The sequence below is a fragment of the Staurois parvus genome, unplaced genomic scaffold (assembly GCF_062004578.1).
Source record: "Staurois parvus isolate SC_StPar_1 unplaced genomic scaffold, SC_StPar_1.0 ptg000308l, whole genome shotgun sequence".
Classification (NCBI taxonomy): Eukaryota; Metazoa; Chordata; class Amphibia; order Anura; family Ranidae; genus Staurois; species Staurois parvus.
This window is the reverse complement of record NW_028318104.1, coordinates 2,910,302-2,926,251: the sequence shown is the minus strand read 5'-3', so window position 1 is coordinate 2,926,251 and position 15,950 is coordinate 2,910,302. Positions and strand designations below refer to the sequence as shown.

At 43.0% G+C, this 15,950-nt stretch overlaps 1 protein-coding gene across 1 annotated transcript in view; it reads right to left on the bottom strand.

Annotated features, from left to right (window-relative positions):
- Window positions 1-15,680: 15,680 nt before the first annotated feature.
- The window catches only part of LOC149457671 (vomeronasal type-2 receptor 1-like), a 29,310-nt gene continuing 29,040 nt past the window's right edge, over window positions 15,681-15,950 (bottom strand). Inside the window, exon 5 of the mRNA XM_089683399.1 lies at window positions 15,681-15,698. Coding sequence (XP_089539525.1) covers window positions 15,681-15,698 — 18 coding nt within the window. The remainder of the gene's footprint in view (window positions 15,699-15,950) is intronic.

Here is a 15,950-nt window from a genome sequence, read left to right as displayed (position 1 = left end):
GGTCACCGTCAGGCTCTCTCCGTGGGGGGGGATGTCCAGAGCTGTGAAGGTGAGTGTCTTTTTTTCTGTTGAGGGGGTGTTAGTGGAAGGCTCTCTCGGGTGAGGGTGGAGCAGGGGTGTTGTTGGTCACCATCAGGCTCTCTCCATGGGGGGGATGTCCAGAGCTATGTAGGTGAGTGTCTTTTTCTGGGGATGGGGCAGGCGTGTGGTTAGTCACTGTCAGGCTCTCTCCACGGGGGGGTGCCTGGAGTTGATTGGTGGCAATCTCTCTCCGCGGGGGGGGGTCTGGTGTTGGTTGGTGGCAGGATCTCTGCACCGGGAGGGGGGTGTCCAATTTTTGTATTACCTAGGGCAGCACAATACCTAAGTACACCTCTGCTGTTACTACGATCCTATCATAGATTACATAGTAATTGTGTGACCAAAGTGAGATGGACCGCGATCTCCGACCTCCCTCTCACTGTCCGCAAAATTGCCGGCAATACAATGTTTGTTTCTCCTATACAGTTTTTAAATATAATTAAATAAATGGTTGGCTATTAAAAGGGGGGGATTTTTTTTTTATTAATTGTATATGCCATGTTATGAGACACATTCAAATAGTCCAGGTTCATATATAATTGATATACATTATATATATACAAAAAATATATGTGTTCAAAATAATAGCAGTGTGTTGAAAAAAGTGACTAAAGCTGAAAATCCTTCTAATAGCTTTTATTTCCATCCACACAAATGCATTGGGAACACGACACATTCTATTCCAAATCACAACATGAAGAAAAACACATCAAATTTGTGTTGTTCCTCTAAAATAATGGAATAAAAGTGAATATTAGACGGTTCAAAAAAATGGCAGTGTTTGTATTCTTCTTTACAAACTCAAACATTCACTATATAAACTGAGAAATGTTTGAAGATTTTGCTTTCCTTTGAATGACTTCATGAATATTTGGTTGTAGTCGCACTGTTTCTGAGAACTGCTGTACATCTGTGTTGCATGGAGTCACCCAACTTCTGGCTCCTGTGATCAGGTATTCCAGCCCAGGATGATTGGACCACATTCCACAGTTCTTCTCTATTTCTTGGTTTGGCCTCAGAAATGGCATTTTTGGTGTCACGATGTCACAAGTTTTCTATTGGACTAAGATCTGGGGATTGGGCTGGCCACTCCATAACGTCCATCTTGTTGGTCTGGAACCAAGATGTTGCACATTTACTGGTGTGTTTGGGGTTGTTGTCTTGTTGGAACACCCATTTCAAGGGCATTTCCTCTTCAGCATAAGCCAGCATGACCTCTTCAAGTATTCTGATGTATTCAAACTGATCCATGATCCCTGGTATGTGATAAATAGGCCCAACACTGTAGTATGAGAAACATCCCCATATCATGATGCTTGCACCACCATGCTTCACGGTCTTCACAGTGTACTGTGGCTTGAATTCAGTGTTTGGGGGTCGTCTGACAAACTGTCTCCGCCCACTAGACCCAAAAAGAACAATCTTACTTTCATCAGTCCACAAAATGTTCCACCATTTCTCTTTAGGCCAGTCAATGTGCTCTTTGGCAGATTGTAACCTCTGCAGCACACGTCTTTTTCCCAACAGTGGGACTTTGCGGGGACTTCTTGCAGATAGCTTGGCTTCACATAGGCGTCTTCTAATTGTAACAGTCCTCACAGGGAACGTCACACCTTCTTTCATCTTCCTGGAGCTGATTGTTGGCTGAGTCCGCCCCATTTTGGCTATTTTTCTATCCATTCCAATGGTAGTTTTTCGCTTTCTTCCACATCTTTCAGGTTTTGGTTGCCATTTTAAAGCATTTGCGATCATTTTAGCTGAGCAGCCGATCATTTTCTGCACTTCTTTATATGTTTTCCCCTCTCCAATCAGCCTTTTAATCAAGGTACGCTGTTCTTCTGAACAATGTCTGGAATGACCCATTTTCCTCAGAATTTCAGAGAGAAATGCACTGTAACCAGCATGTCCAACATTTGCTGCCTTCCTTCCTTAAATAAGGGCAATAATTGCCACCTGTTTCTCAAAGAATGAATGACCTCACTAATAGAACTCCACACGGCTATTATTTTGAACACTCCCCTTTCAATGAGTGATTCAATGACACAGAATCAGCAGCATGCATGTCATGACTGTTGGGTCTGTTGGATTTCTATGACTCTACTACACCTGCTAGGAAATTATTTGCCATGTAGAAATATAATTTCCACCAAAAACAGTGATTGATCCGGTTAGTGATGTCTGACTGCTATTATTTTGAACACAACTGTATCTGGAGTATATATATATATATATATATATATAAAAATATATATCGTATTTTACATTCCATAAGACACACCTAGGTTTTAGAGGAGAGAGACAAGAAAAAAATATTCTGAACCAATGGACTGCAGACACAGTACAGGGGATGACCAGAGACTGCGGACAGTACAGGAGATGACCAGAGACTGCAGACAAAGTACAAGAGATGACCAGAGACTGCGGACACAGTACAGGAGATGAGCAGACACTGCGGACACAGTACAGGAGATGACCAGAGACTGCAGACACAGTACAGGAGATGACCAGAGACTGCAGACACAGCACAGGAGATGACCAGAGACTGCGGACACAGTACAGGAGATGATCAGAGACTGCGGACACAGTACAGGAGATGACCAGAGACTGCGGACACAGTACAGGAGATGAGAAGACACTGCGGACACAGTACAGGAGATGACCAGAGACTGCAGACACAGTACAGGAGATGAGCAGACACTGCGGACACAGTACAGGAGATGACCAGAGACTGCAGACACAGTACAGGAGATGAGCAGAGACTGCAGACACAGTACAGGAGATGACCAGAGACTGCAGACACAGTACAGGAGATGACCAGGGACTGCGGACACAGTACAGGAGATGATCAGAGACTGCGGACACAGTACAGGAGATGACCAGAGACTGCGGACACAGTACAGGAGATGAGCAGACACTGCGGACACAGTACAGGAGATGACCAGAGACTGCAGACACAGTACAGGAGATGAGCAGAGACTGCAGACACAGTACAGGAGATGACCAGAGACTGCAGACACAGTACAGGAGATGATCAGAGACTGCGGACACAGTACAGGAGATGACCAGAGACTGCGGACACAGTACAGGAGATGACCAGAGATTGCGGACACGGTACAGGAGATGAGCAGAGACTGCAGACACAGTATAGGAGATGACCAGAGACTGCGGACCTTCGGGGAGCGGGTATCCAAATTTGACAGGTACCCACTCCCACTTCTGCTGCGATCGCCTCTCTCCCTGTAGCTTTCTAGGACACGTGACAGGTCCCAGAAGACTAGGGGGCCATTCACAAAGTGCAGCATTTCTCACGCATGCGCAGTGGGCTCCCAGCAGTGAAGCTGCAAGCTGTAACAGCCGGGTGCCCACACTGAAGATGATGAGGTGATGAGGACACAGCTGGACCGAGGAGCAGGATCTGCTGCACAGAAGAGCCGAGCGGCCAATCCCTCTACTGGCCTCCATCCCTCTCTGCCAATCCCTCCACTGGTCTCCACTCAGTGTCCTCCACCCCTCTTTGCCAATCCCTCCACTGGCCTCCACTCAGTGTCCTCCACCCCTCTCTGCCAATCCATCCACTGACCTCCACTCAGTGTCCTCCACCCCTCTCTGCCAATCCCTCCACTGACCTCCACTCAGTGTCCACCACCCCTCTCTGCCAATCCCTCCACTGACCTCCACTCAGTGTCCTCCACCCCTCTCTGCCAATCCCTCCACTGACCTCCACTCAGTGTCCTCCTCCCCTCTCTGCCAATCCCTCAACTGGCTTCCTGTTGCCCAATGGATAAAATTCAAAACATTAACAATAACATATAAAGCCATCTATAACTCCGCCTCCAAATTACATCACCAATCTTGTCTCCAAATCTTTCTCCAAAATCTTTTCTCCCATGCTCATCTCTAGGACTTCTCCAGAGCCTCCCCCATCCTCTGGAACTTTCTACCCCAATCTATCAGACTATCGCCTACTCTGCTCACTTTTAGGCGATCTCTGAAAACTGATCTCTTCAGGGAAGCCTATCCTGCCCTCAGCTAATAATAGAATCTTCTATTCCTCCTTCCAGCCCATCCCCCACAGTTATTACCTTTTGTACCACTAGCCCCTCCCTCCTAGATTGTAAGCTCCCAGAATCAGGGCCCTCCTATCCCTCTTGTATTGATCTGTATTGTTGTTGTATTGTCTCTCGTTATATTGTAAAGTGCTGAGCAAACTGTTGGCGCCATAAATCCTGTATAATAATAATAATAACTGGAAAAGCTCCAATTTCTGGGGAAATTGTGTGAAGTGTTCTTGCCTCCACCAGTAGTCTATAACTCACACTCTAGCTTTTGTCACTCTGCTGGCTGCTCACACACCTGGGTTCCTATGGCAACTCACTCTACAGCAAGGGCAGAGAAGAGCGGTTAAAAACAAACTGCTCCAACTTGCTCACTTCACTGGCAGTTGCCATCTTCAAACGGTTGTAGTTTAACAATTATAAATCCTACAGCGAAGAGCTTTATATTGTGAGAATCACAAGACCCAGACCTACATTTTGATGCATAGCATAGTATGTCTCTGAAATATTAAAAATGAAGGTACAGTCGTAGTTTAGAATTTGCCCTTCAAATTTGAGGTGTCTAGAGTGGAGTTTCAATGAATGTCAATGGGCGGCGTGAGCGCCTAGTCTACACCCGCCTATGCTCTCACCTCAACGACAACAACCTCCTCGATCCCCTACAGTCCGGCTTCCGTCCCCTACACTCCACCGAAACTGCCTTACTCAAACTCTCCAACGACCTGCTAACCGCCAAAGCTAATGGACACTATTCAGTGCTCCTACTCCTTGACCTCTCTGCGGCCTTCGACACAGTCGACCACCCCCTCCTCCTCAAAAAACTACACTCCCTCGGCCTCAGAGATTCTGCTCTCTCCTGGATCTCATCCTACCTGTCACAACGCTCTTTCAGCGTTACCTATAATGCTACCACCTCCCCCTCACTCCCCCTCTCTGTTGGGGTCCCTCAAGGCTCTGTCCTCGGGCCCCTTCTCTTCTCCATCTATACCTCCTCCCTTGGCCAACTCATACACTCTCACGGCTTCAACTACCACCTCTATGCCGACGACACACAAATCTATCTCTCAACCCCCCACCTCACCCCCTTGGTCTCAGCCCGAATCACACACCTACTGAGCGACATATCAGACTGGATGTCGCTCCACTTCCTTAAATTGAACCTCTCCAAAACCGAGTTTCTTGTCTTCCCCCCAGCCCGGACACCACCCCCCATTGATTTCTCCGTCACATCCAACAACGCTACCATCAAACCCGCCCTGCAGGCCAGAGTACTGGGTGTCATTCTGGACTCCAACCTATCCTTCCAGCCCCAAGTCCAATCTTTAACAAACTCGTGCAGACTCCACCTCCGCAACATCGCCAAAATCCGCACGTTCCTAACCCCAGAAACCACTAAACAGCTCATCCACTCCCTCATCATATCACGACTCGACTACTGCAACTCCCTCCTCACTGGCCTGCCTCGCCGCTGGCTATCCCCTCTTCAGTCCATCCTGAACACGGCTGCCAGACTCATTCACCTTTCCAACCGCTCTGTCTCCGCCACCCCCCTCTGCCAATCCCTCCACTGGCTTCCGATTGCGCAACGGATCAAATTCAAAATCCTAACGCTGACGTACAAAGCTGTCCACCATACTGCCCCGAACTACATCACTGACCTAATATCCAAGTACCGCCCAGCACGCACACTCCGCTCCTCACAAGACCTCCTTCTCTCTAGTTCCCTGGTCTCCTCCTCCCATGCCCGCCTCCAGGACTTCTCCAGGGTGTCACCCATCCTCTGGAACTCCCTGCCCCAACCCATCAGATTATCACCTACTCTCCTCTCCTTTAGGCGCACCCTGAAAACCCATCTCTTCAGGGAAGCCTACCCCACCCCCTGCTAACTTGCCTCCCTCCTCCACTCTTCCTACCACTCCATCCCCCACAGCTATCTCCTCCTGTGCCACCACCCCCTCCCTCCTAGATTGTAAGCTCGAAAGAGCAGGGCCCTTGATCCCCTCATGTTTTGCATTGTATTGGTATTGTTCTGTCACATGTTCTGTCTCCCTTTGTAATGTACAGCGCTGAGCGAACTATTGGCGCTTTATAAATACTGTATAATAATAATAATAATAATAATGATCTCCATTTATAATACATAAGGGGGGATATGATCACCATGTATAATACATAAGGGGGATATGATCTCCATGTATAATACATAAGGGGGATATGATCTCCATGTATAATACATAAGGGGGGATATGATCTCCATGTATAATACACAAGGGGGGATATGATCTCCATGTATAATACATAAGGGGGGATATGATCTCCATGTATAATACATAAGGGGGGATATGATCTCCATGTATAATACATAAGGGGGTGTATGATCTCCATGTAAAATACATAAGGGGGGATATGATCTCCATGTATAATACATAAGGGGGGATATGATCTCCATGTATAAATACATAAGGGGGATATGATCTCCATGTATAAATACATAAGGGGGATATGATCTCCATTTATAATACATAAGGGGGGATATGATCTCCATGTATAATACATAAGGGAGGTATGATCACCATGTATAATACATAAGGGGGGATATGATCACCATGTATAATACATAAGGGGGGATATGATCTCCATGTATTATGCATAAGGGGGGATATGATCTCCATGTATAATACATAAGGGGGGATATGATCACCATGTATAATACATAAGGGGGATATGATCTCCATGTATAATACATAAGGGGGTATGATCTCCATGTATAATACATAAGGGGGGGATATGATCTCCATGTATAATACATAAGGGGGATATGATCTCCATGTATAATACATAAGGGGGGATATGATCACCATGTATAATACATAAGGGGGGATATGATCTCCATGTATAATACATAAGGGGGATGTGATCTCCATGTATAATACATAAGGGGAGATATGATCTCCATGTATAAGACATAAGGGGGATATGATCTCCATATATAATACATAAGGGGGATATGATCACCATGTATAATACATAAGGGGGGATATGATCTCCATGTATAATACAGAAGGGCGGATATGATCATCATGTATAATACCTAAGGGGGGGTATGATCTCCATGTATAATACATAAGGGGGGATATGATCTCCATGTATAATACATAAGGGGGGATATGATCTCCATGTATAATACATAAGGGGGATATGATCTCCATGTATAATACATAAGGGGGGATATGATCTCCATGTATAATACATAAGGGGGGATATGATCTCCATGTATAATACATAAGGGGGGGATATGATCACCATGTATAATACATAAGGGGGGACATGATCTCCATGTATAATACATAAGGGGGGAATATGATCACCATGTATAATACATAAGGGGGGATATGATCTCCATGTATGATACATACGGGGGGGGATATGATCTCCATGTATAATACATAAGGGGGGATATGATCACCATGTATAATACATAAGGGGGGATATGATCTCCATGTATAATACATAAGGGGGATATGATCTCCATGTATAATACATAAGGGGGGATATGATCACCATGTATAATACATAAGGGGGGATATGATCTCCATGTATAATACATAAGGGGGGATATGATCTCCATGTATAATACATAAGGGGGGGATATGATCTCCATGTATAATACATAAGGGGGGATATGATCTCCATGTATAATACATAAGGGGGGATATAATCTCCATGTATAATACATAAGGGGGGATATAATCTCCATGTATAATACATAAGGGGGGATATGATCTCCATGTATAATACATAAGGGGGGATATGATCTCCATGTATAAATACATCAGTGGTTCATATAGTGAACTCGGTGTAGTTATTCCCCCGGAGGTCATCACAGAGGACAAGGGGGCGCTCTTTACGTCTGGAGGAAAAGAGATTTAATCTCCAAACACAGAAAGGTTTCTTCACAGTAAGAGCTGTGAGAATGTGGAATAGACTCCCTCAAGAGTTGGTTGTGGCCAGCTCAGTGGATTGCTGTAGGAAAGTCCTGGATTCTTTCTTGGATACACAGAATATAACTGGATATAACATTTATAGGGAAAGTTGATCCAGGGAATATCCGATTGTATCTCGGGGGATCAGGAAGGATTTTTTTTCCGTGCAGAAGCAAATTGAATTGTGCTTTGCTGTTTTTTTTTTTGTTTGCTTTCTTCTGGATCAGCTTTGGATGTAGGATTAAAACTTTTTTTTTTAATGGTTGAACTGGAAGGACTTTTTTTTTATGTCTTTTTTCAGCCAGACTAACTATGAAAATATGTAACTATATATTCTGGTTGGATCTGAAAAATTCTAAAGGGCCCAAAGAGCTCTTCGGTGTCTCTGAGTTGTACCATTGAGAATATCTAAACAATAAAATAAGTTCTCTAAATTGGGTAAATGTCAAGGTATGAAACAGGTAGAGAATCCAAATATCAATAAAAAAAATTTTCAGAATGTATTCTTGCTGTTTGATAGCTTCTGTTATGTCATGTAGCATACATTTATACCGTTTTTGAGATAGATCTAAAAGTGTGTGGAGATCCAATTTGTTATTATTCATTTTTAGTTACTAAAAGAACAAATCTATTTAAAGTAGAGTGAAGCTTGTCACAGATAGGCTAGAATGAAGTAGCAATAAAGAAGGAGAGAGAAGGCATAGACCTCCAGATAACTAAATTAAATAGCTATATTATACTATATATACAGTACTAGCCATTCTCTATAGCTAAAGAACGGGGAAATTAAGGTCCATCATAAATGTGGGCAAGATAGATTTACAGTCAATACTGTCAATCTTTAATTTTGCCGTAAAAACTTTGTAAAAAAACATAGTGTGCATTGTGCGGATAGCTTACTGAGCGCTCCTTGAGAAGAAAAAGAACGGAAGCTAAATAAGAGGAGCACAGTGGCTAAATGGTTAGTTCTTCCATCTAGCAGCACTACGGTCATTGGTTCATAATCCCAACCATGGACCACCTGCCTGGAGTTTGAATGTTCTCCCTGTGCTTGTGTTGGTTTCCTCTAAAAACATGCTGGGAGGTTAATTGGCTCTTGTCGAAATTGTCCCTAGTATGTGTATATATGAATGTGAGTTAGGGATCTTAGATTTTACGCCCCTTGAGGGTTAGGGACTGATGTGAATGTGCAATATATAGCATATATATAGCACTGCGTAAATTGACAGATCTATATAACTATAATAAATAAATGTCCATATTGTATGGAAGTTGGGATCACAGGGGAAGTGGTGGATGGAGGTAAGAAAGCTTCAGGCAGCTCCTCAGCTAAGATCTGGGAAGTAGATCCAAAAGGCAGTATGCAAAAGACAGAGCTAGGGTGCTGGAACTACTAAAACCGTATGCACAAAAAGTTTATTTAAAAAGCACACTTATATGTTAAAAACGTGATGTTCAGCAAATAGGAACCAACCCTGGCACAGCAAAACATGATGAAGTATAAAAGCCACAGGAAACCACGCAGGACATGCATCAGGCAAGGACACAGTGAACACCATAAACTGCTCTGGGAGCTGGCAGGCAAAGCAGCAGCATCCTCCACCGCATGGGGGAAAGGTCACCTGTTCTTCAATACTATTACAGAAACTTAAAAAAAAAAAATCTGAAAAAAACACTATATACAAAAAGACAAAGAAGCTTGATAGTGATATACAGGACTATAAATTAGATAGGGGTTTCACCTGGACAGTTTACAGATTATTTTTACTTTCTAGAAGCCACCCCCTCTCCCATTTGTACCCCTGATGGACCTAAAACCCATCCCCAAGCTCCCACAAAAACAAATAAAAAATCTTGCAGAAGCTGAGTTCACCCCAACAAAGTTTAAGGACACCCCCCTCAGGAAATGATGAATAATGCCCCAATCATATCTATAAGGGTAGATACTCCAGCCTCTATTGCCACATCAAATAATATCATCTACTCTTTGGAGACAGACAGTACTCCCAAAGGCAATCCTAGTGGTAATATTTAAATGGCTACTACCCCACTGTAGTTACATTCCTGATGTCAGAAGTATTGACTTTTTTAGGATTACCCCCACCTCTCTGTTCCCAAGGGAAGACAGAAAAAAGAAAAACAAGAGAAGAGAGAGAAGAAGCAAAAGGCATAACAGAGTCCATGATGAGTCCTGTGACACAGTGAAAATATTTCATTTATCTTCACACTCCCTGGATCCTTCTGAAAAGATTTACATTTTGTGCCCACTAACCCCCCCCCCCCCAATTCTTTCACCATATTCAAAGATTTTTCATATTTCAAAGAAAGTTCAAATACAAACTTACCCTGAAACCGTTCTATTATATTAAGGATCTAGCAGTCCAAAAAGCCTCTAATTCCATCCTTATCCCTGACACTCCACCTGATGATTGAGAAGAAGAAGATCTAACTGCATTGGATATATTGGAGGTACTCTGGTCTGATCCTTACCCATCGGCTCCTTCCCCTTTATTGGACTATATTGATCTTTCCAATAACCTTATCAGGCACACTAGCTTATGCCTTCCCTCTACTTTTTATCACACTCATGCCAAAGAAGTATTCATAGATACTTGTTATTAGGTAACTTTTTCCATCATTAAATTATGTACCACTCCCCATTCCCCTCGTTTGAGTGCTAATAATCTCACCATGTCTGAGAAAAAGACACTTGAAGACCTTGTACAAAATAAAGATATTGTCCTTAGGCAGGCTAACAAGGGTGGAGACATTCAGACAATTTAGACTATATCACTGAGACCCTTAGACTACTTTCGGATAGTTCCACATACATCAAGCTTTCTCAGAGCCCTTTGGAAGTTTATAAACTAAAAGACTGCTAGACACTGCCCTATCTAACAAGGCCATCAATATACTGTTGGTGAATTTTCCTTCCTCTTTAGGGATTTTTTCAAGCACCCTTATTTCTACCATCTACTAAAAGTGCATAAAGATCCCAGTAGCCCTCCTATAAGGCCCATAGTGGCCTCCATGGAGAGAGTTACAAGTGTATTGTCCCAGGACATCGGTTGTTTCAAGCAGCCAATTGTCATTACCCTCATATAAGAGACTCGTCCCATCTTCTAGACACTCTTAAAAGATACACATGGAATTCTTCATGCTGTTGGCTTTCCTTGGATGCAGCCTCTTTGTATACAGCCATCCCCCATGGGATGGGTATCACCTGTGACATTTTTTGGCTGGGGAGTCTTCACCCTTCTTAAGCCAAGATTTTTATGGATGGTGTTTTTTTCTGCTTGGAGCACAAATTATTTAATCTGTGAGAGTAGTTATTACTTCCTGGTATGGAGCACAACCATGGACGTGTCTTTTGTACCCTTTTGTGTTATGCAGACCTCACCATTGGGTAGTAGAATGAGCTTCCTGTCTGGAGGAATAACCCCTTTGATGCTTATATTGTCTTCTATGGTAGATTGTTATCTAAGATGGCCTCCCATCCACCATTGGCCCTTTTGTGCAACACTGCCAAGACAATGATTTTTGTTTGTCCTTTATCCATGTGTCCAGTCCATCTTCCTTAATTGTTTTTAGACTTGGAGTTGGGTGCTAGAGATGGTATGAAAATATGTTCATGACTAGTCTGCTCTCACCAGTGTCAGTGTCACTGTATCCAAATATTGTATATCCCATAATGACACTAGTCACTATCAGAACCTCCCATCAACTATCATGCTGACTGATGTCACTGAATACAACTCTCACAGCTATCACACCTACTCCTGTCACTGTATATAATCTGTATCCAACTAGCATAAGTCTTCCTAGTTGGTCACATTAGATCAGACACCATTTATCCAGGAGACACCTCTAGGAGCGCTTTATGTTTTGAAAATAAATATCATAGAAGAAAACCACATGCATTTCCACATGCAAAAAAAGAACGGCAATCAACAACCTTCATTACAAAAATTACTCCATTCATGAATGGCACATTGCTAGTATATCTTAAAATAAGGCTACAATTCTAAAAATCATAGCTATGAATCTTCTCAGCAAATGATATCAATAGAAAACAATCAAGTAATTTCTTACTTTGCCTCTTTTCCAGAAGAAGGGATTACTAATATGTTTTTTAAATGGTTCAGACACATAATCTGGGCCTTGAAAAATGGAAACTGAGGAACGAAACAACGTTTTTTTGGTAAAAATCCATCCTTGTAAACAAAGATCGGTTGGAACTTCTCTTCTGTCATTAAAGTAGACCTCACCTCCAGTTTGGTCAGTGTAATGAACGTTTCTCACATATTTGTGCAGCTTTTCATGGAAGACAGAGATACACACATTACTACATACAGATATAACACTTCTGGAATCAGATTCTGCTTACAAAATACAAAAAGTGATTGAGTTACATTCAAGCTACTAGGCGGTCTTTCTATGAGGCCCAGTTCACACTGGTGTGGGCCGTATGGCCTGAGTTTGCATAGGTCAGATGAATGGACTGCTGTACCACATATATACTGTATATTCAATGCATACTACTATTTACTATAATTAGTATTTGTTCCTGAGATGAGAGATGGGATCTCATTACGGAAGGACCAATCAATGAGTGCTGGAGGTCAGATCTGACTGTAAGTAAAATGTGTGTACTCGAGGAGGGATCTCACTGGGAAAACCCAATATGAATACTGCGAAGGAGAGTTATGGAGAAGACATGACAGTAGGCAGTATAAGGATGATGATTGTATAGACAATACATGTTGGGTGAAGATTGAGTACTGTGACGTCATCACACTGACATGAGACATCTCACAGAGCAGGAAGTACATTGAAGTGAAGCTCAATTTATGTCTTGGCTATCAAATCCTTAATGCTGAGCTGAGCACTATCTCTGGACTGTTTTCAATGTGATCATTAAAGAAAGAAGTTATTTTACACTATGTGCTCTTTCTCCTTTGTTAGATTTAGACATGTGCAGAACGGAAAAATGTAATTTGCTTCATTTTGGATAGATTTGTTATGTTAGTAATTTTTTTTTCATCGATTCATTTTCAGAATTAATTTTGTTTCATTTAGTTTAGTTTATTCCTTTTCAGAATTTGTTTAGTTCCATTTAGGTTTGTTTCGATTATTCTTTTTCCAGTGAATTCCAAATTGATAGAAAATTGAAAATAGCAAATTGATTGTCTAGAATTCTGTGTGAAGAATAGCTGATTGTGAAGAAGCCAGCTCCTTAACAACCAGAACTCATCTGCTGTCAGCGGGATTCCCTGTTGACAGCAAAATGTAAACAAAATGAATTCCTGTTTAATTTTTTATTTTTTTTAAATGCCATGCGGTCCCCCTAAAACCAAAATCAGAACCTTATCAGAGCATGCAGCTAAGCAGGCCAGGAAATACTCCCCCGAACCATACTAGGCCACATGCCCTCAACTTGGGGTGGTTCTTTGAGGCAGGGGGGACTCTTTCCATGTTGATGGGGACAGGGGCCTCTTCTCCACAACCCTTGTCTGGTGGTTGTGAGGGTCTTATTGGGGGAGCGGGTCTTGGGGCTTATCCAAAACTGGAAGCCCCCTTTAACAAATTGGCCACTAGATCATGCCCCCCCATGTAACATGCATAAATAATATGAACAGAACCCGGGCGCTGTGTAGTTTTGTGATAAAAGTAATACACCTTACATGGAGGTGTGCCTTTAATAATTCATATGGTAAAAAATAAATAACCAGCCTGTGGCTTTAAGAAGCCAGGTTCCAAGATGGACGGCCCGTCCGCTCAGAGGGAAGCAGTGGAGTAGAATACCTGTCAGTGCAGGGACCACGTGTACCCGACGTCCCAGCGTCCTGGATGACGTCACCACGATGTGGAGAGATGGAGGGGGGGGGGACTCTTGCTGGAGCCGCAGCTTTAGAAGGAAGAGGCCGGTTGCCGGGACAACATGTTTCACGCACATGCGCTTTATCAAGTCTCACTGTGGAAACTTCACAATGGACTTCAAGCATCTTGCTGTGTGTGCCTCTCCATTCTTCCTCCATATTCTTGGTTTCCAAATGAGATGCAAAAGTTGCTCTCATCAGAAAAGAGGACTTTGGACCACTGAGCAACAGACCAGGTCTGTTTTTCTTTAGCCCAGGTAAGACGCTTCTGACGTTTGTTGTTCAGGAGTGGCTTGACAAGAGGAATACGACATTTGAAGCCCATGTCCAGGATCCATCTGTGTGTGGTGGCTCTTGATGCACTGACTCCAGCCTCAGTCCACTCCTTGTAAAAGTCCCCAACACTTTTGAATGGCCTTTTCCTGACAATCCTCTCCAGGCTGCGGTCATCCCTGCTGCTTGTGCACCTTTTTCTTCCACACTTTTCCCTTCCACATAACTTTCTATTAATGTGCTTTGATACAGCACTTTGGGAACATCCAACTTCTTTTGCAATTCCCTTTTGAGGCTTTCCCTCCTTATGGAGGGTGTCAGTGATGGTGTCAGGTCAGCAGTCTTTCCCATGATTGTGATTCCTACTGAACCAGACTGAGAGACCATTTAAAGGCTCAGGAACCCTTTGCAGGTGTTATGGCTTAATTATCTGATTAGAGTGGGACACTTTGAGCCGAGATTATTCCACCTTTTCACAATATTCTCATTTTCTGAGATTGTGGATTTGGGGTTTTCATGAGCTGTAAGCCATAATCATCACAATGATGACAAATCACGGCTTGAACTATCTTGCTTTGCATGTAATGAGTCTATCTCATATATTAGTTTCACCTTTTAAGTTGCTGCACTGAAATAAATGAACTTTTTTCACCTGTATATGAGTGCACATGCTTTCCTGTCCTGGTGTTTGGGTCAGCAGGTGAGTAGAGTATCAGCAGGAGGTGATGAGAGCAGTAGTAGGGAGATGGTAGCAGTGAGGGTGATATGTATAAGCTTTCAGGAGGAGCAGAGGGGTAAAGAAATGAGATTTTGAGAACAAAGGATTGTAACATGAAAAGCAGGAGTAGAGGGGGCATATTAAAAGGTACATGGAGTGGGAATCAAACTTGTAGATGTTTCCCAGGGTGTTTACTTGCAGTCCATTCAATGTGCAGTAGAATTATTTCTTGTGTCTTCCTGCTGCTTGAGTTATCCTGCTTTAGTTCAACTGCTGTGTTCAACTGCTGTGTTCAACTGCTGTGTTCAACTGCTGTGTTCAACTGCTGTGTTCAACTGCTGTTTTGCTGTTTTCCACTCCAGCAGAAAATGAACTCACGCAGGACAATGCCCTCCTCTGCGACTGTACCTCCCCCCCTCGGTCTAAGTTTATAGGAAGTTGATCAAATGAGCAACTCTTATCTGCCCCAATTAGGAACTGATAAGGATCACATGAATTTGGGGGAGGTTGGTCAAAACCAGACCAACAGCAGACACAGGCCAGGGTCATAAAAGATGATTGATTCTCTGATCACAGAAAGGCAAAGGATGTGAGAATCAATCACCACAAACAGACAAAAAAGATATAGGACTAATTATCCTGAGTTTTGCAGAAAGTCAGTGCATAGCAGGGAGACAGTTTAAGGTGGAGATCACAGGACAGCATTTACCTGTGAAATAGCAGAGGACATAATCAGAGGGCTGTGTTCAACTGCTGTTTTGCACTCCTGCAGAAAATGCACTCACGCAGGACAATGCCCCCCATCTGTGACTGCACCCCCTGTCTGATGATGTGGACTAATTAACCATGAAGATATATAAATTCAATTGTACACAAATATAATACATTTAAATACATATAAATATATACAGAATGCATATAAAATATACCAAGAAATCTGGACTGTCTGTTAACATGGCAT